The following is a 24,509-nucleotide window of genomic DNA, read 5'->3' as shown; positions in this document are numbered from 1 at the left end:
TGGTGAGATCTCAGATTTGGCGTAGAGCTGTTGAGGCATGGACCGGTGATATACAAGCGAAGTTTGGGGACGATCGGACCGTGTCCATTGGAGTTACAGCGACATCGTGTTTCATGGCGAGCATTGTGTTGCCATGGCAACGGCATTTGAAGAAATCTCAAAACTGTCTCGTATATGTCTTCACGGCTGGACTGTTAGCACACATGTGAATTTTGAGCACTTTTTGAACATTTTCATAGGAGTTAAAGGGACATCGTGTTTTATGGCGAGGGATGCGTTTCCATGGAAACGGCATATGGTGAGATTTCAGATTTGGCGTAGAGCTGTTGAGGCATGGACGAGAGAGAGAGAGAGAGAGAGAGAGAGAGAGAGAGAGAGAGAGAGAGAGAGAGAGAGAGAGAGAGAGAGAGAGAGAGAGAGAGAGAGAGAGAAACAGTTAGAACTGACTGCTGTTGGAGTGATGACATCATCGTGTTCCATTACACAGGTGTTTATAGTTGAGCTAACGAGCTATGAAGAGATCAAAGGTTTGCATTGTTCTGAATGACAGATTAACCTCTTACATGTGAACGTTTTGTGGAAGAACGATAACAGATATCTGTGAAATTTCAAAACGTGAAGCATGTCAAGGAAGTTGAGTATCTGAAGTGTAATTTTTGTGTACTTTCGGGTTAATAATGTGGCCTTTTTGGCAGTTTAACTAAAGGTGTGCGGCTGCTGCTGTGAGGAAATATCTGCCTGAAATTACAATGGGCTTTAATGGAGACATGTTGAACGTTTTTGTCACTTCATGCCCTCAAGAGGCATTTTGCTTAATTATTTTGCTTAATTATTTGTAATTTTTCAAGCTACGAGATGTTTTCCTGCGTTTGTCATGACAAATTATGTCTCAAGAATGTAGGGTTTGGGAATTATGGCAGTTTTAAAAAAAAATATGAAGGCACATTTCAAGATTTCTTACCCTATAGCTGTGACATCACGCACTCTAGTTAATGTTAAAATCTGAAGAAAACCTCTTTAACAAGGTCTGAACAATGTTTAATATCTCTAAAAGTAAGAATCAGATTTAAAAGTGGTGTTACACGAATAATGTCAGAAAGATGTGTAACATTTTAAAGTTGGAATGAGGTTTCTGAGTGAAAATATGAATGAACAGTTAGCAGTTGAAGTCGCATGAAGATTTGTTGAAGTCTGAAGAATATCTCCATTGACTTCAATGTTACAAATTTGATAAATTATGGGATGTATCTCTGGAATTATGAAAGTTATGAATGATAAAAGTAATAGCAGTCGATTCCCGACCGAGCTGAACGTTTTGATGTTAAAAACGGAGTTTCTGCGATGTTGAATGTGGGAGGAGAAGACGGACAAAATAATTTGACGGAATAATAATAACTCGTTTGTCCATAGCATAACATATAGTTGGAATGCTGTATCAGCATTCCCACTCAAATATTCAGAAAATTGCAAGTTGTTATCAGGAAGGAGAGCTCAACTATGCAGCAGTGAGTCCTCTGCAGCCAGAGGTGAGGCGTTGAAAAGTGTTACTGCAGAAGGCAGGAATGGTTTCCTTTCCCTCTCTGTGTGACAGCGGAGCAGTCGGTTGGAGAAGGAGCTCCTGCCTGTCGAGCTGCAGGTGGAGAGGGTGGGCGGGGTTATCCAAGATGGACAACCGTTTGTTAAGGGTCCTGCTCTCCACCACAACTTCAGAACTGTCCAGTTTCACACCGACGATAGAGCCAGCTTTCCTGATCAGTTTATTGAGTCTGCTGGTGTCACCGGCTCTGATGCTGCCCCCCCCCCCCCCAGCAGACCGCAGCAAAGAAGAGTGCACTGGCCACAAGGTTCAAGGTTCAAGGTTCAAGGTTCTTTATTGTCAATCTGACATAGCTACAGAGTAATTATGCAGTTGAAAATCTTATGTCACAGGCTTCTCCAACAATGCAACATAATAACATAACATAATAACAATAAGAGCAAGAGCAATACAAAAATAATAATAGTTATAAAAATGAAATAAAGTTATGATGTGGAATAGTGCAGTATGAGTCTATATACAAGTTATTGGAATGATATATATATATTAGGTATTAGATACATACTACTGAGTAGCAGTTGAATGTTTGATGTTGTTTCAACAGTTCAATTGTTTAACAGTCTCACTGCCCGCGGGAAGAAACTGTCTCCGAATCTTCTTGTCCTTGCCCGGATGCTGCGGTAACGTCTGCCAGACGGCAACAGAAAGAACAGTTTGTGGCTGGGGTGATGGGGGTCTTTGATAATCCGTAGTGATTTCTTCCTGAGCCGCTGGGAGTAAAGGTCCTCCATGGATGGCAGCTCCGTCCTGGTGATGTGCTGTGCAGTTTTCACCACCCTCTGTAAAGCCTTACGATCGAGGTCGGTGCAGCTGCCGTACCAGGCCGTCATGCTGCCAGTGAGGATACTCTCTATCGTGCACCTGTAGAAGTTGCAGAGTATCCTGGAATCCATTTTGAACCTCCTCAGCCTGCGGAGGAAGAAGAGCCGCTGTCGAGCTTTCTTGGTGATGGTGGTGGTGTGAAGAGACCATGTCAGGTCCTCAGTGATGTGGACCCCAAGGAACCTGAAGCTTTTGACTCTCTCCACCGTAGTCCCATTGATGGCGATGGGGGCGTGTCCCTCTCCCTGCTGCTTCCTGTAATCCACAATCAGCTCCTTTGTTTTGCTGATGTTGAGATGGAGGTTGTTCTCCTGGCACCAAGATGTCAGGTTTTCGACCTCCTCTCTGTATGCCGTCTCGTCATCGTCTGTGATCTGGCCGATGACGGTCGTGTCATCAGCAAACTTCACGATGGTGTTGGAGCTGTGTGTGGCCACGCAGTCGTGGGTGAACAGGGAGTAGAGGAGAGGGCTGAGCACGCAGCCTTGAGGGGCACCGGTGTTAAGAATCAGGGTGGAGGATGTGATGTTTCCCACCCGCACTGCCTGGGGTCTGCCCGTCAGGAAGTTCAGGATCCAGTCGCAGAGGGCGCTGTTGAGCCCGAGGTCTCTGAGCTTGATGGCCAGCTTGGAGGGCACAATGGTGTTGAATGCTGAACTGTAGTCAATGAACAGCATTCTCACATATGTGTTCCTGTTCTTCGGGTCCAGGTGTGAGAGGGCAGTGTGGAGGGTGAGGGCTATGGCGTCGTCTGTTGGCGTCTACAACAGACTGGTAGAAGATCTCCAACATCTTGCTGCACACGTGGAAGGATCTCAGCTTCCTCAGAAAATAGAGTCGGCTCCTCCCCTTCTTGTACATAACGTCAGTGTTGATCTCCCACTTCAGTCCGTTGTCTAAGTGCAGTCCCAGGTACTTACTCTGTTTACTGGATTATTCACACGCTTTTAAAAGACCTTTTGAGTTTGACAGTTCCTGTGGACTTGAACATTTCTCCAGTTATTTTAGTTTGTGCTACTGTTGGGGACAGAGTTATTTCAAAACAAGGATTTTTTATTTGAAGTTGGGACTTTTGGTCTTTGGGAGTCACTCCAGTTAGACAGAAGTGAACACTGTTCAAAAGGAAGCTGAGCACCCATGAGTTTAGTGTGGCTTTTATACATTTAGATTTACAATGTTCCTGTGTGTGTGTGTGTGTGTGTGTGTGTGTGTGTGTGTGTGTGTGTGTGTGTGTGTGTGTGTGTGTGTGTGTGTGTGTGTGTGTGTGTGTGTGTGTGTGTGTGTGTGTGTGTGTGTGTGTGTGTGTGTGTGTGTGTGTGTGTGTGTGTGTGTGTGTGTGTGTGTGTGTGTGTGTGTGTGTGTGTGTGTGTGTGTGTGTGTGTGTGTGTGTGTGTGTGTGTGTGTGTGTGTGTGTGTGTGTGTGTGTGTTCAGTGAAGTGAAGTGTAGCTTCCAGCTGCAGCAGTCAGCTCAGTTCCTGTTCAGTCTGACTGAGGGAGGTTTTTGTACGACGCTTTTTCACTGTGTGAACACTTGCTGACTGTTGGGGTAATGCCAACTCTGACAGTAGTAAACTGCTGCATCATCAGTCTGGACTCCACTGATGGTCAGAGTGAAGTCAGAGTTTGATCCACTGCCTGTAAAACGGTCTGAAATCCCTGATACTCGAGTGCTAGTAGTGTGCATAAGCAGTTTAGGAGTTCCTCCATCTCTCTGTTGGTACCAGGCTAAATAGTTCCCATTATAAACCTTCTGACTGGTCGTACATGTGATGGAGACGGAGCGTCCCGGAGCAGAGCTCACTGCTCCAGACTGAGTCACTGTGTACTGGCCTCTGGACTCTGAGGATACAGAGACAAAGACATAAAGCAGCGTCATGGTTTTGTCCGCTTCATTTCAGAGGGACGGATGTTCACAGAGGAGAGGAGTTTGATTCTCTGGACTTTACCTGTGAAGCAGCAGCAGAGGAGAGTCCAGATGAGGACGCAGATCAGAGTCATGTTCTTGATGAGGAGGATTTCTGTGGCTTCTGTTGTCATGAAGGACAGCTGTCAGTCATCCAGTGCTCAACTCTCAGGACTATAAAGTGTCCCAGAGCACTGGAGCATGGTGCTGCTGATGCAAAGTGTCTCTCTATGGAAATGCTCTGACTCCAACAGGGACCTGGATTACTCTGATGATGCTGTTTATCAATGGATCCATCTCTCTGTCAGAGGATTGATCAGGAATGGGTCAGCGCTCACTTGTATGAGGCTTTAAGTTCAATGGACACATTTTCTTGTAGTTCATTTTATTAAAAAGCTCAAATTCATAACTCCAAATAATCAATACCACCTAGGAAAAACAAAATGGAGATTTATTATTGATCCTGATGGAAAAGCAAACATGTATTTATGGAAATGATGCACATTCGGAAGTATAACATGAATAGCTTGTATTAGAAGTTCATTGTTTCATTTAAGTAATCAATTACTTTGATGTTTAAAAGTTGATAAAATCGTGAAACTAAACATATTTTGTGAACAATTCGTATTCAAAAGAAGAATCTTCATTAAAACTGAAGAGCTAAGTAGATATTTGTTTTAAATGTTTAAAAGGTTCAATAGAGAAACAGTAGATACTTTTCCATAGTGTGTGAATCTGTTTCAAACATTTGAAGCAGTAATTATATCAAGTGGGTAAACTGTGGATGTGTTTGGTGAGTTTGTTTGTGTCAAAGTCAGAGAGCCGTGTCTCTCTACAGTGAGAGGTTTTTGTACGGCGGCTCAATGACTTTGTATCACTGTGGTACACGTTCGGTGGAGGAACCAGACTGGAGTTTGGAAGTAAGTCAAATGTTAATTCATAAGAGCAATTTCTCTTCTGTTGTACTTATTATTCAGCGTACGGAGAAATAGTTACCTCTCCATGTCATTGTATACATACTTATCAAATATTCTGAACTAAGAGGCTAACTTTACTCCAGCAAAAGACCTTTAAATGTTTTTATGAAACATTGAACACAGAATAATTCATTATTTCCACCTTTAATGGTGAAGTAGCTTCTCGAGGGCTGGTAGGTTTAGTTCAGTGAGTCAAAGTCAGAGAGCCGTGTCTCTCTACAGTGAGAGCTTTTTGTACGGCGGCTCAATGACTTTGTATCACTGTGGTGGACTTTTGGTGGAGGAACCAGACTGGATGTTGGAAGTAAGTTTCTGCACAAAAACTAAATATGATGTTAAGAGACGTTTTAAATTCTGTGTTAGAGTGTTTGAGAGATAGATTTATATTATTTTAATTGTAATGTTTAGATAGTATTAGTATTCATGTCTTTATTTCTCTTCATCATTGAGACCAAGTCAGAGCAGCTTTTCTTGAAATGTCTTTATTCCCAACATGCTGTCATTTAAACAGCTTCAAATGTGAAATGATGAAACTGATCATTTTTCATTAACTTATTTGAAATCGTCTATCTCGGTTCTCCTCTCTGTTCTCAAATAAATTACAGATACAGTTTTTAAATACAGATGAACGGGGTAAAGATAACGATGGATATTAAAAAAAGTGTTGAATTCTTTCAGACATTATTTTAAAGTTTGTAAAACTGGGTAGTGATTGAGATTCACATTAAGCACAGCTGATTGCTCCGTTTCCTGTATTTGTTCATTTATCCACTAAATAATTTAATAATGTTTGTAGAGTTCAGGTTTTGGATGATTTTGATAACTACTACTTAAAATATGTCCTAATGTTGTACTTCTATTGTAGTCTGACATATTTCAGGTGACTCTGTAGGAAGTGTCTCTGTGCTGATTTGCATGAGAGGCTTCTTAAAGGGAAGTGAAACAATGTGTGAGTGAGAGACTGATGGAGCAGAACCAACATCTGACAGAAACTCCTTAAAGGACAAGCGCTCTCACAGTAAAGGTGTCCCAGTGTCTGTTGGTTGATTGACAGCTGTGTGCTCCCTGTCCTCTAATCTGATTGGTGTCTCCTAGGTGATGTCCGTCCCACCCTGACGGTGCTGGCCCCCTCCACAGAAGAGCTGCAGCAGGGGAAGGCCACGCTCATGTGCCTGGCCAACAAGGGCTTCCCCTCAGACTGGAGTCTGGCCTGGAAGGTGGACGGCAGCAGCAGCTGGGAGGAGAGCAGGAGCCCCGGGGTGCTGGAGAAGGACGCCCACTACAGCTGGAGCAGCACCCTGAGGTTCTCTGCAGACCAGTGGAGGAAGGTGGGCTCTGTGACCTGTGAGGCCACCCAGGGCTCCCAGACTGCGCTCTCAGAGACACTGAGGAGAGACCAGTGTTCCCAGTCCTGAGCTGACTCACTGGGACTCTGCTTTCTCTCTCACACTGCTCTCAGTCTGCTCTCTGGCTCTCAGGACATGTTTCAACATCAACCTGTTTCTGCTTGTGTCGATGGTTTCAACATTTTAAAACAATAAAGATGAATGTGTGTATTATAAAATGTGTTTTGATTCCCTTTCTCTGAGATATTTTATATAAAAGGAACCTTATTCACATTCATTCACAAAAGTCACAACATTAACAAGTCAATATTTCACATATTGCTTTTTAATGATATTAAGGGTTTGGATATACTTCTGGATTCCTCCTAGTTTTATTTTTGTTAATCAAGATTGATACCAATAACCAATAACAATAGTATCAACATTTCAATGGTAAACCACACAGCTCTCTTATCACTGATGTTAAATTAAATGTTCATTTGTTATCAAACTTTACCTTGAATATATTTTGCATCACAAATGGACCCTCACGTGTAATGATAACATGTCATTCTTTAAGTCAGGTCACAAACTAATGGTCCCTGTTTAGAGATCCCCTCCATCAGCGTGTAGTGGCACTCATCCACCACCTGAGGGTGCTGCAGAACCAAGTATGTCACACAGAGAATTTCATTTGTGAGTTGATGAAGAAAAGAACATTTAAACCTGGAGATGATCTTTGACCTCCGTGAGAGCAGAATAATTCATACTTGATCAATAGTTTTAGTCGAAGGTTTGGGCAAAGCTTGACTCTTGGAGAATTGTGTCAGTACTGGTAGATGGAGGCAGACTTAATGCATCTGCAACTGAACACTAAGTCTGTTCTTTCTGGGACAAAGCTTGCAGAAAATAGATTTAAAGTTTTGGATATGGACAAAAATGTTGATTTTATCCTAAATGACTTTAGCCATTAAAAAGCATTTAAAAATGTCACGTTTGGAAGCAGAGCAGAGTGGATGTTTGAATTAGTTTTTGGTTGTTCAAAGCATATAAATACATCTCATGTTAACCAACAGTCATGTTTTTAATTATCTCTATCATCGATGCTAACTCAGAGCTGCTTTACTACTTCAATGAGGATTATTTAAAAAAGATAATGTGCAACATTTCTAAAATGCGTCATATATTGTCCCAAATGTTTAAAGGGCCCATGTCATGGTCATTTCCACTGATCATAATTACATTGTTGAGGTATACTACAATAGATTTATACTGTGCAATTTTCCAAACTCACATTGGTTTCGCATACAGCATCTCTGTCAAGCATGTGTATTCAGCAGTATTCACTTTCTCCACTAAACGACTCGTTGGAGCTCTTGCCCCCCCCTCCCTGTGAGCCTAGTGTGCTCCGATTGGTCAGCTCGGCCACTCGTTCTGATTAGTCAACCACCAGAGAGGCTGCGCCCATGTCTAACAGTGCTTTCCCCGGCTGCTCTCAGCGTAACATCAGTCTTATCATGGCGTCGGCACAGCCGTATATTTTATATACATATATATTTTTAACTGTTGTTATAGAAGAGTGTGACGGCCCCAGGGCCTTTGTCTTACGATGGGGTGGAGCTGAAGAGGCTAATCAGCACGATCACGGACACCTCCGGACACTACGGCCCCAGTCTCTCTCCAAAGCGGCTGCAGGAAGACTAACTCTGCGATCCTCTCAACCACCTATCTCTGCATTCACCACAATAAATGTGCCGTGGTTTTGTAAACTCGTGTATGTCTCCTTGTCTTTGTGGCCTACGAGCCGCTCATAACAAAGAGTAAGTTATTTTTACTCGTTATAAACTACTACTGTTTGATGAGAAATCAAATCATGGTTTGCTATATATGAATTCAGGGAAGAAAGGATAGGCCTACTAAGTATTTCCATTAAACTTTATTTTTAGAAATGTACAAAATGAACATAAATATACATATATACACAGTATATCATCCATTCCTCCTCCTCGCATCTTGCCTGCGCACAGTCGGTGCGGTGCCTTTTAGCACGACGCCTCAGTAGTAGTAGAAGTGCCTTTTAGCACGTCATGGATTGTCCGCCAGGATCTGGCTGGACGAAATCAAATGCAAATCACAAAATATTAGAGAAACTTAGTTGTTTTAGATTCGTTAGTAGTAGTTGTGTAATGAACAGCTTGCCTGCTAATATGCTAACCTAGCTTTGTTTACCTTGGTAGCTAACACGATATGAACGTTAGCTTGGAGGAAAGGCAACTATAATGCAGTGTAATAAAACTACTATGAACAAAAGCTAGTGGTTCATATTAGGCTAGCAATAACGTGTTTATAATTGCAATCGTATACGGGTATTCTGCTACCATACAATGTAACTTGCATGAATACATTGTTTTGCGCTAGCATACAGCTAGCCTCGTTAGCTACATGCAGTATATGTACGGTCACAATGTACGGTAAATCACAGTACAGTATACTGTATGAGTATTCCGTGTGTGTGAATGCAGACATTCTCCTGCTATGAGATACATGTATGCAAGGCCATCTGCTGATATTAGAGTTGATATATGGAAACTCTAGCAACTTAGTTAGCACAGTTAGCACTGTGTCAATGGCTTAGCAGTCCAACACAGTTTACACATTTAAACAGTCTTGTTTGATAAATACACAAATAACAATGCAAACTTACAGGTTGTATACCCAGATCTTCCCCTGCTCCAAACGGTCCAAACAAGCTGTGCATATCCGGCCTCAAACTGGGCAATGTTTTGGAAGCTTTCGTCTGTGAAATGCCGGTTCTTCGAACCTCTGGAGGAGGAACACGCCGCTGCTGGTGTGGCCATAGCTCTTCGGGATTGGTCCATTTCGTTCCAGGTACCGCATGACATCAGGCGGTACCCGGAAGAATCAAATGGGCAGTGACGTATCTCCAACGAGGCGTTTTGGGGAGGTATTTTCTGTGTTAGAGTTTTACTCGCTACAGGGTGTACTTTGAGGGTTTTGACTCTGCACACCGTTTACATGCATAAAAACCTTCATAACACACAAGGGGACGGGTAATAACCGGAAAAGCATGACATGGGAGCTTTAAAATCTGGATGTAATTGAAATACAGATGAAGCAATAGATTGCTGACAGCTCACTCCCTGTATGTGTTCATGTATCCACTAAGTAGTACTTTAATTTAAAATATGAATTGTTTTGGAAGATTTTGATGACATAGTGGAAATGTGTCTTTTGATGGTCTGACATATTTCAGGTGACTCTGTAGGAAGTGACTCTGTGCTGATTTGCATGAGAGGCTTCTTAAAGGGAAGTGAAACAATGTGTGAGTGAGAGACTGATGGAGCAGAACCAACATCTGACAGAAACTCCTCAAAGGCTGCAGAGGTTCAACATGGACTCCAGGAGACTCTGCAACTTCTACACCATAGAGAGCATCCTGACCTTCGACAGGTGCACCATAAGCCGTGTTCACACCGGAGTACTTTTCACCGTACTTTTCGCGTTTAGTTCCGTTAGTACCCCTTATGTCTCGTTCACACCAAAAATCGTACTTAATCTCGGGAACTTTTACCCCCATTTTTAGAGCCTGCTGAGAGATCGTACTTTCCTGTGGGTGAAAAGTGCCCCAAAAGTGCCCCAGTGCTGATTGGCTGGGCGAATTGCAAACCACGCCCGTACAACTGTGAAAATGTTGTGTGGAGCAGCCATTGTTTTTCCTCGCTACAAAAACCCAACGCTCCGACGGAGCGTTGTGTTTGTTTTTGAAAGCAGTTATGGCAAGCATCAAGAAATGATGAGGAGGTGTCGGCGCTTCTGGAGATCTACGCCGAGGACGCGACCCAGGGAATGCTACTGAAGCCAGTTCAGTAGCTTTCACTCGACCTGGGAATGTGCACAGCCCCACCGGCTCAAAATAAAGAAACTCAGGCAGGACTACAAACGGCGGATTCAGTGGCCAACGATGACGACCACGACGAAGGTAAAATCAGCTACATGCACTGGGGTTTTAATCTGCACAATAATGGTCTCAGATGTACTTTTATTTGCTCAGTAGATCAAGCTAGCCATGCTAGGCTGAATAGGCTAACACCGGCCCCGAGCTAGCTACATCTAGCTAGCTAGATATTCTCGGCCGTATGAAAACGTTTTGACTTGTGAATAACTGTGCAGTGTTTCTGTAATTTGCTTCACTAACTCATGGCACTAATCGTCTGTTTCAGGCGAGGATGGACAACTCTCGGGATTGGAAACTAGCGAGCTTTGCATTCTAGATCACAGCGCTTGGTCGTCCTCCTTACCAGCAACCAAACGCAAAGGTACACACACTGTAACTTTGTCTTGAAAGAACGTTACGCATCGAACTGATGTTCACAATCATGTTTATTTCCTTCTTGGTACAATTATGAAACAGCGTGAAAACGTAGTCGCCTGGACCGGCATTTACGTTCGCGCCTTTTTACTCTATCACAAACATTGTAAACATCCGGGCTAGAGGTCACATGACTTCCGGTAAGAAAACTTGCCTCAACAACATTAAACAAAGTTCAAGCATACATGAAGCACTCTTCAAAAAGGAACAATCCTCCGTGTTTGAACCTCTTAAATCGCTGCATAGCCGATTTATTTGGACTGGATTATCCCAGAGAGGCCAAACATTCTTTATAAAACAGTTTCAGATTTGTGAAACCTTAATTCTATTTGTGAAAATACAAAAAAGGGAGATTTCAGTGCTTTTTTTACATGTAGACCACATTAGACCAGGTCCTGATCTAAAACCACTATACCTAGACCAGGGGTGGGCATTTTACGGCCCGCGGGCCACATCCGGCCCGTTGGCCGGCCGTGTGAGGTTGATCATAAATTATAACATAATTACTGTTATTATATAGTACAACTGACACTTTATTTTATATTGACAATGTTTACTGACATGTACAACTGACACTTTAGTTACATTTAAAATATTTCTATTTAATGTTATGTCTTGAGTGCAATAAAGAAAACCGACATGGCGATTAAACAGATCCTGTATCAGCCATCCTACGGTGAAACATGGCAATCATGTGTGCTTTACGTCGGCCAATCCTTTTCCTAAAGCTTTTGAACTGCCTTTGATGCTGAAGAAACTTTGCGATTATAGCATTCGACGTGTGGCGGCTCCGGATTTTTGTCGGACGCCTAATAGGCTCAGGCTCTGGCCGCATTAACGAAGTTACAAAGCTGTATAACATGAGCACAAACAGCACAACTTCAGTCGACTCCATCTCCATCATGTCTGAGGTCGGAAGGTAAACAACAGACAGTATACGCGGGAAGTTTTTCTTCTTCTCTTGTTTTGTAGCGGATTGCAAACAACTTTAAGGTGCTTACCGCCACCTACTGTACTCGCCGTGAAGTGGTTTGTGGCCTGCCAGTAAAGCCAAAGCAGAAGAAGAAGTGACGTCAGCGGCTCATTTGCGTAATCTTCCCTCAGGGAAAAGTACTCCGGTGTGAACGCGATCTGTACTAAGTGCCCTGGGGTTAAAAGCGCCGGGGCTCTTAGTGCCGGAACTAAGTACAGGAAAGTACTTGGTGTGAACGCGGCTATAGAGAGCATCCTGACCTTCTACAGGTGCACCATAGAGAGCATCCTGACCTTCTACAGGTGCACCATAGAGAGCATCCTGACCTTCTACAGGTGCACCATAGAGAGCATCCTGACCTTCTACAGGTGCACCATAGAGAGCATCCTGACCTTCTACAGGTGCACCATAGAGAGGATCCTGACCTTCTACAGGTGCACCATAGAGAGCATCCTGACCTTCTACAGGTGCACCATAGAGAGGATCCTGACCTTCTACAGGTGCTCCATAGAGAGCATCCTGACCTTCTACAGGTGCACCATAGAGAGTATCCTGACCTTCTACAGGTGCACCATAGAGAGGATCCTGACCTTCTACAGGTGCACCATAGAGAGGATCCTGGCTGGCTGCATCACGGCCTGGTACGGCAGCTGCACCGCCCTCAACCGTAAGGCTTTACAGAGGGTGGTGGAAACTGCACAGCACATCACCAGGACGGAGCTGCCATCCATGGAGGACCTTTACTCCCAGCGCCTCAGGAAGAAATCCCTCAGGATCATCAAAGACCCCCCATCACCCCAGCCACAAACTGTTCTGTCTGCTGCCGTCTGGCAGGCGGTACCGCAGCATCCAGACTAAAACCACCCTTTTATTAGACGTTCATTGTTTCATTTAAGTAATCAATTACTTTGATGTTTAAAAGTTGATAAAATCATGAAACTAAACATATTTTGTGAACATTTCGTTTTTCAAAAGAAGAATCTTCATTAAAACTGAAGAGATAAGTAGACATTTGTTTTAAATGTTTAAAAGGTTCAATAGAGAAACAGTAGATACTTTTCCATAGTGTGTGAATCTGTTTCAAACATTTGAAGCCATTTGAAAATCCATCAACTACCAAAGAGGCAATTGAAAGTGCAATAGGAAAGTATTCATTTAGGTCAGTGTATTGTAGAATCCATTTTGTTTCCGTTTTAATGACATTAAATATCTGCTTAATGTCAAGAAAAAGCATTTCTTTGTAACCGAACATGGTGAATGATTACAGAACTGAAAATATAAAAAACGTTTACAACACCTGTGAAAACACTAATGTCCTTACAACACTATTTAGCCTTTTTCAATGTTGGCTTTACATGGTTCCTAATGTATTGCTTTCAGTTTCATTCATGTTCCGGTCTGGGAACAGCAGAACTAAGTCTTCTTAAACACCACCTGTCTGCCAGCATGAGAGCCCCACCCCCCCGCCCCCCCGCCTCACTACTATCCCTCCCTTGGGCCAGAGTGAATACCACACCCTATTTGAGATCAGGCCGGGGTTAGGACTCTGTTCTTGTCACGTAAAGCACAAATCCAATCTTAAATAAGTAAATGTAAGATATGCAAATGGTACTCTTGAATCATCTGATGTTGAGAAATAATTTAGTGATTAATCTAGCATTTAACTAGATTGCCATAACTGGTCTGTTCAGAGAAAAGATATATACATGTTAAACACCACTGCCTCCAAGTGACTGAATTGAGCAATAGCATCTCTGTGTGAAAACATTTTTGATTGAACTGAGCAAGTGAATACATACAACCCATCTAGGCAGATAGGTCATGTTTAACAGTGTATTTATAGACGAGAGGAAAGCATAGGTTCAGGTTCAGTCAAGGAACAACTTTATTTTCTTGACATTAATAAAACAGATCAATAAAGCTTTCTAATACTCCTCTCCTTCCTCATCCTCATCTTCCAGGCTATCAGCTCCAACCTCCTCGTAATCTTTCTCCAGAGCGGCCATGTCCTCTCTGGCCTCAGAGAACTCTCCCTCCTCCATACCCTCACCCACATACCAGTGCACAAAGGCACGCTTAGCGTACATCAGATCAAACTTGTGGTCCAGCCGAGCCCAGGCCTCTGCAATAGCAGTGGTGTTGCTCAGCATGCACACAGCCCTCTGGACCTTGGCCAGGTCTCCACCAGGAACTACAGTGGGCGGCTGGTAGTTGATGCCCACCTTGAAACCAGTGGGGCACCAGTCCACAAACTGGATGGAGCGCTTGCTTTTGATGGTGGCAATGGCAGCGTTCACATCTTTGGGAACGACATCACCACGATACAAAAGGCAGCAGGCCATGTATTTACCGTGGCGTGGGTCGCATTTCACCAACTGATTGGCTGGCTCGAAGCAGGAATTAGTGATTTCTGCCACCGAGAGCTGCTCATGGTAAGCTTTCTCTGCAGAAATAACAGGGGCATAGGTGGCCAGAGGGAAGTGGATACGGGGGTAGGGCACCAAGTTGGTCTGGAACTCTGTCAGATCAACATTGAGGGCACCATCAAAACGAAGGGAGGCAGTGATGGAGGACACAATTTGACTCATTAACCTGTTCAGGTTTGTGTAAGAGGGACGCTCGATATCCAGCTTTTTACAGCAGATATCATAAATGGCCTCATTATCAACCATGAAGGCACAGTCAGAGTGCTCCAGGGTGGTGTGGGTGGTCAGGATGGCGTTGTAGGGCTCCACCACAGCGGTGGACACCTGGGGAGCTGGGTAGACGGAGAACTCCAGTTTGGACTTCTTGCCGTAGTCGACGGACAGACGCTCCATCAGCAGGGAGGTGAAACCAGAGCCGGTGCCCCCTCCGAAGCTGTGGAACACCAGGAAACCCTGAAGACCGGTGCACTGGTCGGACTGAAAGAAAGAGAGAAAATCATGAAATAATATTAATAAACTTATTTATATAATACAAAGACAGCAGTGCCAAGGGTTCACAGCTAATGATAAAAAAGTGTATTAGTGCACAGCATGTAAACATATAGATTCAATGAAAACAGATCAGAGATAAGAGGGTGCCATACCATGGAGGGCTTTGAATGCGATCAGGAGGATCTTAAACTGAATTCTGCAGGGTGGAGGAAGCCGATGCAAGTGGGCCAGAATCAGGGAAATATGCTCACTTTGAAAGAGTGATACCAGATTGTTATGTCTTGTGTTTGTTTAAAACACTGTACAGCTCTACATTTTAAAACATATACTTCACATATTTATTATTAGTTATGACACTTAGCTTTTGCAATACTTATTTTTGCCATTCACCACAATATGATTGCATACTCCTTGTATGTGAAAACCTACTTAGCAATAAACTGATTCATTTTCATTTAATACTCTTCAGAAAAATGGACTTCTGTTCTAAATGTACTGACCAGCTTTCGGATTCTGTCCATCACCAGGTCGATGACCTCCTTGCCGATGGTGTAGTGTCCTCGGGCGTAGTTGTTGGCAGCATCCTCCTTGCCAGTGATCAGCTGCTCAGGGTGAAACAGCTGGCGGTAAGTCCCCTTGCGCACCTCATCTAAGGGTAATGAGCATTAGATTATTGAAGGTTTTGAATGACAGAGGGGGAAAAGGCATTTATGATACTTTTATCATTTATAATGAATGAGAATGTACCGATGACAGTGGGCTCCAGGTCAACAAACACTGCTCTGGGGACGTGCTTTCCAGCTCCAGTCTCCATGAAGAAGGTGCTTAAGGAATCGTCCCCTCCTCCTCCTGAGATGTTCTGGTCACCAGGCTTCCTGCCGTCCGGCTGGATCCCATGTTCCAGGCAGTAAAGCTCCCAGCAGGAATTGCCAATCTGCACCCCAGCCTGACCAACGTGGATTGAGAGGCACTCGCGCTGTAAAAGGGAACAAAGGTTGTTAAGAAACTATCATAAAAAAGGAAGCCTAGTTGGCTGATTCTTGTGCAAAAACAGTGTAACATACATTCTAGTGGCATATCATCACATGTGGGAGGACTGCTCTAGAGAAAAAGGCTATTTTAATAAGAACCAAACATCATATCATGATTTAAGTCACCTGACGCACACATTTGTCATCTGAACAGAAAGAGTTACAATTATAAAAAGAGGCTAAATACTGTTTATACGTGGAACAACCGAAAGCTCAATGACGCAGTTGTTGGCAGACAGGTGGCACGATTGGACGTGAATGTGGGCCAGTGTTAAGAGAGGAGACTATGCGTTTACATTTTCTGCAACTGCGTCACACGGATTGCGCCACTGCCACACCCCTTTAGGAGACTAGTGGCGTGGCAGGCCAGAACGTAAACACACATAATAATCATCTAATTCGACCTAAATAAAGTACAAATTTGAACACAAAGTCCTTATCTTGTTTTTCGTAATACAATAATTACTCCAGGTTACGCCGGAAAAATGCATTTGCAAAGCACGTCAATAAATAAAATCCACTTGACCCAGTCTATGTAATGAAAGAATATATTTTGATGTAATCATTTCAGACGTAGCCTACGTTGTAAAAACGCCCTGGTTCACTGAAATTCGGAAAAAAAATGTTTTATCTGTGTTCATATCATGTTTTAAATATGAAACCATTAAACCTGGCCACTAATGAGACAGGAAGTATATTTATTTCCAACAATTCGCGCCGATTGTAAATGCGTCACTTCAACATCTTGACTGTGCGGTCGAGTTACACTTAAATTTACCAACACCACGGTTAAAACGACTTATTAATGACTAAGCTTGATTTAACAGCTTACACCGTAACATTTTTGTTTCACTATAAAAATGATGAGTCTTCTTTAAATAGTAAGCGGTTAAAAAACGTTAAGCTGGTTACGTTTTCGCATGATGACATACGTTCAGAGCGCTGCATTTGGTTAAACACACATCCTCTACGTGGAGAAAACCTGTACTATCGTACTCACCATTTTTCTGAAGATGTGAAGACAGAGGGCTTCGATAAAGAAGAGGAAAAGGCAAAGTTATCTCTCACGGCAGGGCCTGTATGAGTCCAGGGTAAGAAGTAACAGGTGTATTTTCTAGGCGGGGCTATTTATCGCAATTGCTGCGGAATCTGATTGGATGAAAAGACAAGTGGGTCCACTTCTGATTGGTTGAATTCTTTAGAATTTTTTTTAAATAAACTTTATTGAGCACATGGAAAACAAGAACACTGGCTAACAAAATTCCTGTTCAAAGCGGAATCACCCCACCTAAGAACGTCAGTCCCATGGATGTACTGGGAAAACGTGGTTATTGCTGAACATTAATAAATAGTCGTCGTAGAATAATACAACACATGCATATTACTATACAAGAACGTTTAGCAAATAAGATAATAAGAAAAAAAGATTGGCATATTCCGACTTTTGACGTTCATATTTGAATTACGATAAATATATATATATATTTAAGCATGGGCGTAGGAAGCATCCTCAATGTGGGTGGGACAATTTGACAGGGGGTGTGGGCAGGGCCGGCCCTTGTCTTTTGGGGGCCCTAAGCGAGCTTTGGCTTGGGGGCCCCCCTCACTCTAGTGCGTTCTCACTTCACACAACATGGAACCAACTTTTGTCTTATGATGTTAGCATAAGCACACATATTGTATAAATAAGCATGTAAACACCTTGGACCTAACATCCTCTAGGGGGGTCCTCACCTCCTCTAGGGGGGTCCGGGGGCATGCTCCCCCGGGAAGATTTGTTTTAAATGTTGAAGTTAAATGCATAAATCTGGTGCACTTTGAGAGCAACATTAGGGACTATAGATCTATGGATACATCTCTCAACAATACCCATATGAAACAGAACTGTAAACAGATTTACTTTTTCTTTATGCATATTTTACAAATCACTCCCCTTTTAAACTGTATTTGTGTGTTACTATAGTATGAGTTGGAATTATTTCATACCTGTTATTCTCTTATTTTGTATAACTATAATGATCATATAAAAGTGTGCCTTGGAAATACTTGTTTACATAAATGATGACCAAACCGTTTGAGGTTCCTGTGGACTTGAACATTTCTCCAGTTATTTTAGTTTGTGCTGCTGTTGGGGACAGAGTTATTTCAAAACAAGGATTTTTTATTTGAAACCCCACTGCAGTCAGCATGTCGTTGTGTCCCTGAGACACTTCACCCCAAATTGCTCCTGTGGGGATTGTCCACAGTATTGAGTGTGTAAGTCGCTTTGGATAAAAGCGTCTAACAAGTGACATGTAATGTAATGTAATAACCAGCTTTGGGTACAAGTGTAGATATAGCATACTCATATTCGGAAGTCTTGGCCATGTATATAAATACACCATGATTGGTCTGAGAATTGCTGGAATGTCAAAGAGAAAAGCCAAACAAATTGCCAAATATTGCTCTGTTTCAGCTTTTATTGGCAGCTTAGCCGTGTGGAGAAGGAGATGCTATGTGTTCCCCTAAGTGTTCTGTGCTGCTGTGATTCCCTGTCTCATGTAATATCATTTGTGGAACCAAATAAAGTATTCAAATGTGTGTTTGTGTGTGTGTGTGTGTGTGTGTGTGTGTGTGTGTGTGTGTGTGTGTGTGTGTGTGTGTGTGTGTGTGTGTGTGTGTGTGTGTGTGTGTGTGTGTGTGTGTGTGTGTGTGTGTGTGTGTGTGTCCTCAGTGAAGTGTAGCTTCCAGCTGCAGCAGTCAGCTCAGTTCCTGTTCAGTCTGACTGAGGGAGGTTTTTGTACGACGCTTTTTCACTGTGTGAACACTTGCTGACTGTTGGGGTAATGCCAACTCTGACAGTAGTAAACTGCTGCATCATCAGTCTGGACTCCACTGATGGTCAGAGTGAAGTCAGAGTTTGATCCACTGCCTGTAAAACGGTCTGAAATCCCTGATTCTCGAGTGCTAGTAGTGTGAATGAGCAGTTTAGGAGTTCCTCCATCTCTCTGTTGGTACCAGGCTAAATATATCCCACCATGAACCTTCTGACTGGTCGTACATGTGATGGAGACGGAGCGTCCCGGAGCAGAGCTCACTGCTCCAGACTGAGTCACTGTGTACTGGCCTCTGGACTCTGAGGATACAGAGACAAAGACATAAAGCAGCGTCATGGTTTTGTCCGCTTCATTTCAGAGGGACGGATGTTCACAGAGGAGAGGAGTTTGATTCTCTGGACTTTACCTGTGAAGCAGCAGCAGAGGAGAGTCCAGATGAGGACGCAGATCAGAGTCATGTTCTTGATGAGGAGGATTTCTGTGTCTTCTGTTGTCATGAAGGACAGCTGTCAGTCATCCAGTGCTCAACTCTCAGGACTATAAAGTGTCCCAGAGCACTGGAGCATGGTGCTGCTGATGCAAAGTGTCTCTCTATGGAAATGCTCTGACTCCAACAGGGACCTGGATTACTCTGATGATGCTGTTTATCAATGGATCCATCTCTCTGTCAGAGGATTGATCAGGAATGGGTCAGCGCTCACTTGTATGAGGCTTTAAGTTCAATGGACACATTTTCTTGTAGTTCATTTTATTGAAAAGCTCAAATTCATAACTCCTAATAATCAATACCACCTAGGAAAAACAAAATGGAGATTTATTATTGATCCTGATGGAAAAGCAAACATGTATTTATGGAAATGAGGCACATTCAGAAGTATAACATGAATAGCTTTTATTAGACGTTCATTGTTTCATTTAAGTAATCAATTACTTTGATGTTTAAAAGTTGATAAAATCGTGAAACTAAACATATTTTGTGAACAATTCGTATTCAAAAGAAGAATCTTCATTAAAACTGAAGAGATAAGTAGATATTTGTTTTAAATGTTTAAAAGGTTCAATAGAGAAACAGTAGATACTTTTCCATAGTGTGTGAATCTGTTTCAAACATTTGAAGCAGTAATTATATCAAGTGGGTAAACTGTGGATGTGTTTGGTGAGTTTGTTTGTGTCAAAGTCAGAGAGCCGTGTCTCTCTACAGTGAGAGGTTTTTGTACGGCGGCTCAATGACTTTGTATCACTGTGGTACACGTTCGGTGGAGGAACCAGACTGGATGTTGGAAGTAAGTCAAATGTTAATTCATAAGAGCAATTTCTCTTCTGTTGTACGTATTATTCAGCGTACGGAGAAATAGTTACCTCTCCATGTCATTGTATACATACTTATCAAATATTCTGAACTAATGGCGCGTTTCCACTACAGCCCGCAGCCCGGTTTAAGAGGGCTGTGACGTCAGCGGCCCGTTTGTGGTTGCGTTTCCACTTGGCCTAGTACCGGCCGGCGGGTCCTAATTCACAGTTTTTCTGGCCTCATAAAATCGTGGGGCCAGGGCCAAAGACAACCGGGCTGAGTTTGTGACGTCAACGCTCTCGGCTGCTGATTGGTCGGAGAGAATCGTCAAAATCTGCGCGCGAGATAATCCATTTTTACAAACAGCATTTTTGTTAACAGAGGAGCTACAACAATGGCAAATAAAAGCACACCATGGTCGGTCGAGGAAGTGACGACGTCCATTATATTGCAGATGATAAGGTCCAGCGGGTGCTCGACGGGACAACTCGCAATATCAAAGTCTTTCAGGAGGTCTCTACACAGACACTGGCGTTACTGGAGTCTGCATGGTACGTTTTTGCTAACGCTCTGTTATTTGCTTGAAAGCTTTGTGTCCCTGCTTTGTGTCCCTATCTGTTCTAAAGCTCACTTCTAACAAATAAGTCTATTTTATCCTTACATTTATGTTCGACAACCCATGCTCTTATGGAGCCCCGAAGGCTAGCTAGGCAGATAGCATTAGCGAGAGCTATTGTTTGCTAACACCATATGTGCCATTGTTTACGTTCAGTTTGTCTTTTCTATAGTTGTTGTTGCTATTTATAGTATTGTGCTGCAGTAGTTTGTGGAATTTACAAGTCATGTTTCTGTTCTAGATGATTACATTGGGACTAGCGAGGAGGAACAGTTCCGAACAACGTCCTCTGCATCAACAGCACAAACCGAGGAGGAGACGATCTGGCCCTGCAGGAACGGCAACTGGCCCAGCAGAATCAATGCCATGTCTTATCTTATTGCTTGTTGATAAATAATTGCACCCACCAGCGATCACACAGAAAGATGGCATCATCTAGGCGTCCCTCTGCAGTCAGAAATATCATAAACACCATCGTCCACAAAGCACTGTACAGGGGTTTATGGATTTAAGAGAATACTTATCACAGTGAAACCTTTATCATCTGTTGCAATTAAAGCAAATAAGAGAATAAATACTTGGTTAAATAATACATTTTAACTCTTTAGCAGGACAACTCTGCATACTGTTTGAAATTGAGTTTGCTAGCTTGAGGTCCTCCTCTAAAACATAACATTACATAATGGTATTAAGAATACATGATAAATACATGTAGTAAAAATTACTCAATTGTAATACCCTCGTTGTGCTAGACTCAAACACATTGCTTATATATTTCAAAGAGAAGAGAACAAAAGAAAACACCTATACAAAGAGAGCGGTGCACAGCGCTTAATATTTACTTGCACTATATTTCTGTTGATCTGGGTTATTGTGTTGCACTGTTGGAGGAGCCTGTGACCTAAGATGTTCATTGTCATAACTACACTAGCTATGTTCGTATGACAAAATAAAAAACCTTGAACCTTGAGGCTGTGTCTTTCAGACAAACCATCATAATCATATTATTTTATGCTGTGGATACTTTAGCCTCCATCCATGTTAACAATTTTTTACACTTGCATTTATGAATATAGTTCTGTTGTGTTTTACACTTTTGTATTTATGTTTATAGTTTGCTTTGATATTTGCTTAATTTATTAGATTATTATTATTATGGGGGCAGTACTGGTGCTTGAAATTCAAATATTTACTAAATAGTCAATTCTGATAACATTTTTTTGGTTTAAATAATTTGACAAACACATGTATGTGAAAAAGAAAAGATGTATTTATGTTCAATACAATACAATGAATATTTAGGTATTACGTTATACATTCTAGGTATTCAGGTAGCGCTTCAGACCCTCTCGTATGTCCCTGCCCTCCTCTGCACCGTGTGCCACTGCTACCCCTGGTAGACGTAGGTTTTCCTCAGGCATCCTGAAGTTCTCCACCCACTGAGTGTGTGAAAGATGGAACAATCACATTCCACCACTCGGTAGCTCGGTCGGTAACTTCTGAAATACACAAACAAAAGCATACATATTTTAATACGTAAAAGTGGTAGCTACAATTAATTAAATACTTGAAATACTTTGGTCGTATAGGGAGCGTGAGCCTAAACACATTGCTAGTTAGCGAACGTTAGCTTACCAAGTAGCATTGTAGTTAGTAGTGATTCGAGTCGTCCTGTAGTCTCTGCGGCGTAGGAGGACTGCCCGAACTCTCGCGTCAGCTTCTTCTATACCTCGTCTTGCTATAAGTCGCCTCTTTCGAAACAACTCTTGTCTATTTCTTGTGATAATAAACCACACAGCAAAAAACAAGCAAACGATCGCTTTCACATCTTCACATCCTCCATTGTTGTGTCGCATTGAAGATGACGTCACGGCAGTTTTAAGCAGCGTCGCTCCGCCTACACTGCGTTACTATAGATACTACCCCAGTTCCTAAACTGTAATGGAAATGCGCCATAAAGTGAGCTGGTCCTAACGAGGCCAATCGCGGCCCAGCCATACCGAGCGGGGCCGAGCGAGGCCGTGTAGTGGAAACGCGCCATAAGAGGCTAACTTTACTCCAGCAAAAGACCTTTAAATGTTTTTATGGAACTTTGAACACAGAATAATTTATTATTTCCACCTTTAATGGTGAAGTAGCTTCTCGAGGGCTGGTAGGTTTAGTTCAGTGAGTCAAAGTCAGAGAGCCGTGTCTCTCTACAGTGAGAGCTTTTTGTACGGCGGCTCAATGACTTTGTATCACTGTGGTGGACTTTTGGTGGAGGAACCAGACTGGATGTTGGAAGTAAGTTTCTGCACAAAAACTAAATATGATGTTAAGAGACGTTTTAAATTCTGTGTTAGAGTGTTTGAGAGATAGATTTATATTATTTTAATTGTAATGTTTGGATAGTATTAGTATTCATGTCTTTATTTCTCTTCATCATTGAGACCAAGTCAGAGCAGCTTTTCTTGAAATGTCTTTATTCCCAACATGCTGTCATTTAAACAGCTTCAAATGTGAAATGATGAAACTGATCATTTTTCATTAATTTATTTGAAATCGTCTATCTCGGTTCTCCTCTCTGTTCTCAAATAAATTACAGATACAGTTTTTAAATACAGATGAACGGAGTAAAGATAACGATGGATATTAAAAAAAGTGTTGAATTCTTTCAGACATTATTTTAAAGTTTGTAAAACTGGGTAGTGATTGAGATTCACATTAAGCACAGCTGATTGCTCCGTTTCCTGTATTTGTTCATTTATCCACTAAATAATTTAATAATGTTTGTAGAGTTCAGGTTTTGGATGATTTTGATAACTACTACCTCAAATATTTAGTCTGACACATTTCAGGTGACTCTGTAGGAAGTGTCTCTGTGCTGATTTGCATGAGAGGCTTCTTAAAGGGAAGTGAAACAATGTGTGAGTGAGAGACTGATGGAGCAGAACCAACATCTGACAGAAACTCCTTAAAGGACAAGCGCTCTCACAGTAAAGGTGTCCCAGTGTCTGCTGGTTGATTGACAGCTGTGTGCTCCCTGTCCTCTAATCTGATTGGTGTCTCCTAGGTGATGTCCGTCCCACCCTGACGGTGCTGCCCCCCTCCACAGAAGAGCTGCAGCAGGGGAAGGCCACGCTCATGTGCCTGGCCAACAAGGGCTTCCCCTCAGACTGGAGTCTGGCCTGGAAGGTGGACGGCAGCAGCAGCAGCAGCAGCTGGGAGGAGAGCAGGAGCCCCGGGGTGCTGGAGAAGGACGCCCACTACAGCTGGAGCAGCACCCTGAGGTTCTCTGCAGACCAGTGGAGGAAGGTGGGCTCTGTGACCTGTGAGGCCACCCAGGGCTCCCAGACTGCGCTCTCAGAGACACTGAGGAGAGACCAGTGTTCCCAGTCCTGAGCTGACTCACTGGGACTCTGCTTTCTCTCTCACACTGCTCTCAGTCTGCTCTCTGGCTCTCAGGACATGTTTCAACATCAACCTGTTTCTGCTTGTGTCGATGGTTTCAACATTTTAAAACAATAAAGATGAATGTGTGTATTATAAAATGTGTTTTGATTCCCTTTCTCTGAGATATTATATATAAAAGGAACCTTATTCACATTCATTCACAAAAGTCACAACATTAACAAGTCAATATTTCACATATTACTTTTTAATGATATTAAGGGTTTGGATATACTTCTGGATTCCTCCTAGTTTTATTTTTGTTAATCAAGATTGATACCAATAACCAATAACAATAGTATCAACATTTCAATGGTAAACCACACAGCTCTCTTATCACTGATGTTAAAGTAAATGTTCATTTGTTATCAAACTTTACCTTGAATATATTTTGCATCACAAATGGACCCTCACGTGTAAT

At 42.5% G+C, this 24,509-nt stretch overlaps 1 protein-coding gene and 3 gene segments (V, D, J or C); 1 reads left to right on the top strand and 3 right to left on the bottom strand.

The window, feature by feature from the left end:
- Positions 1-3,916: 3,916 nt before the first annotated feature.
- Positions 3,917-4,500, bottom strand: LOC117471752. The segment is given in 2 exon segments: positions 3,917-4,258; positions 4,366-4,500. Coding segments are annotated over 2 exon segments (414 nt in total).
- A 669-nt stretch (positions 4,501-5,169) lies between these two features.
- Positions 5,170-24,189, top strand: LOC117471786. The segment is given in 3 exon segments: positions 5,170-5,242; positions 6,395-6,516; positions 23,834-24,189. Coding segments are annotated over 2 exon segments (258 nt in total).
- On the bottom strand, positions 13,849-17,034 carry LOC117471704 (tubulin alpha-1B chain-like). Its single transcript, XM_034116896.1, has 4 exons — positions 16,937-17,034; positions 15,653-15,881; positions 15,406-15,554; positions 13,849-14,890 (listed from the first exon to the last, which is right to left on the bottom strand). Exons 1-4 carry the CDS (start codon positions 16,937-16,939, stop codon positions 13,913-13,915), a joined length of 1,359 nt encoding a protein of 452 aa, XP_033972787.1. The 5' UTR covers positions 16,940-17,034; the 3' UTR covers positions 13,849-13,912.
- On the bottom strand, positions 18,622-19,367 carry LOC117471762. The segment is given in 2 exon segments: positions 18,622-19,051; positions 19,159-19,367. Coding segments are annotated over 2 exon segments (414 nt in total).
- Positions 24,190-24,509: the final 320 nt, after the last annotated feature.

This window comes from Trematomus bernacchii, unplaced genomic scaffold, assembly GCF_902827165.1.
Source record: "Trematomus bernacchii unplaced genomic scaffold, fTreBer1.1, whole genome shotgun sequence".
NCBI lineage: Eukaryota > Metazoa > Chordata > Actinopteri > Perciformes > Nototheniidae > Trematomus > Trematomus bernacchii.
This window is presented reverse-complemented; position numbering and strand designations above follow the sequence as displayed.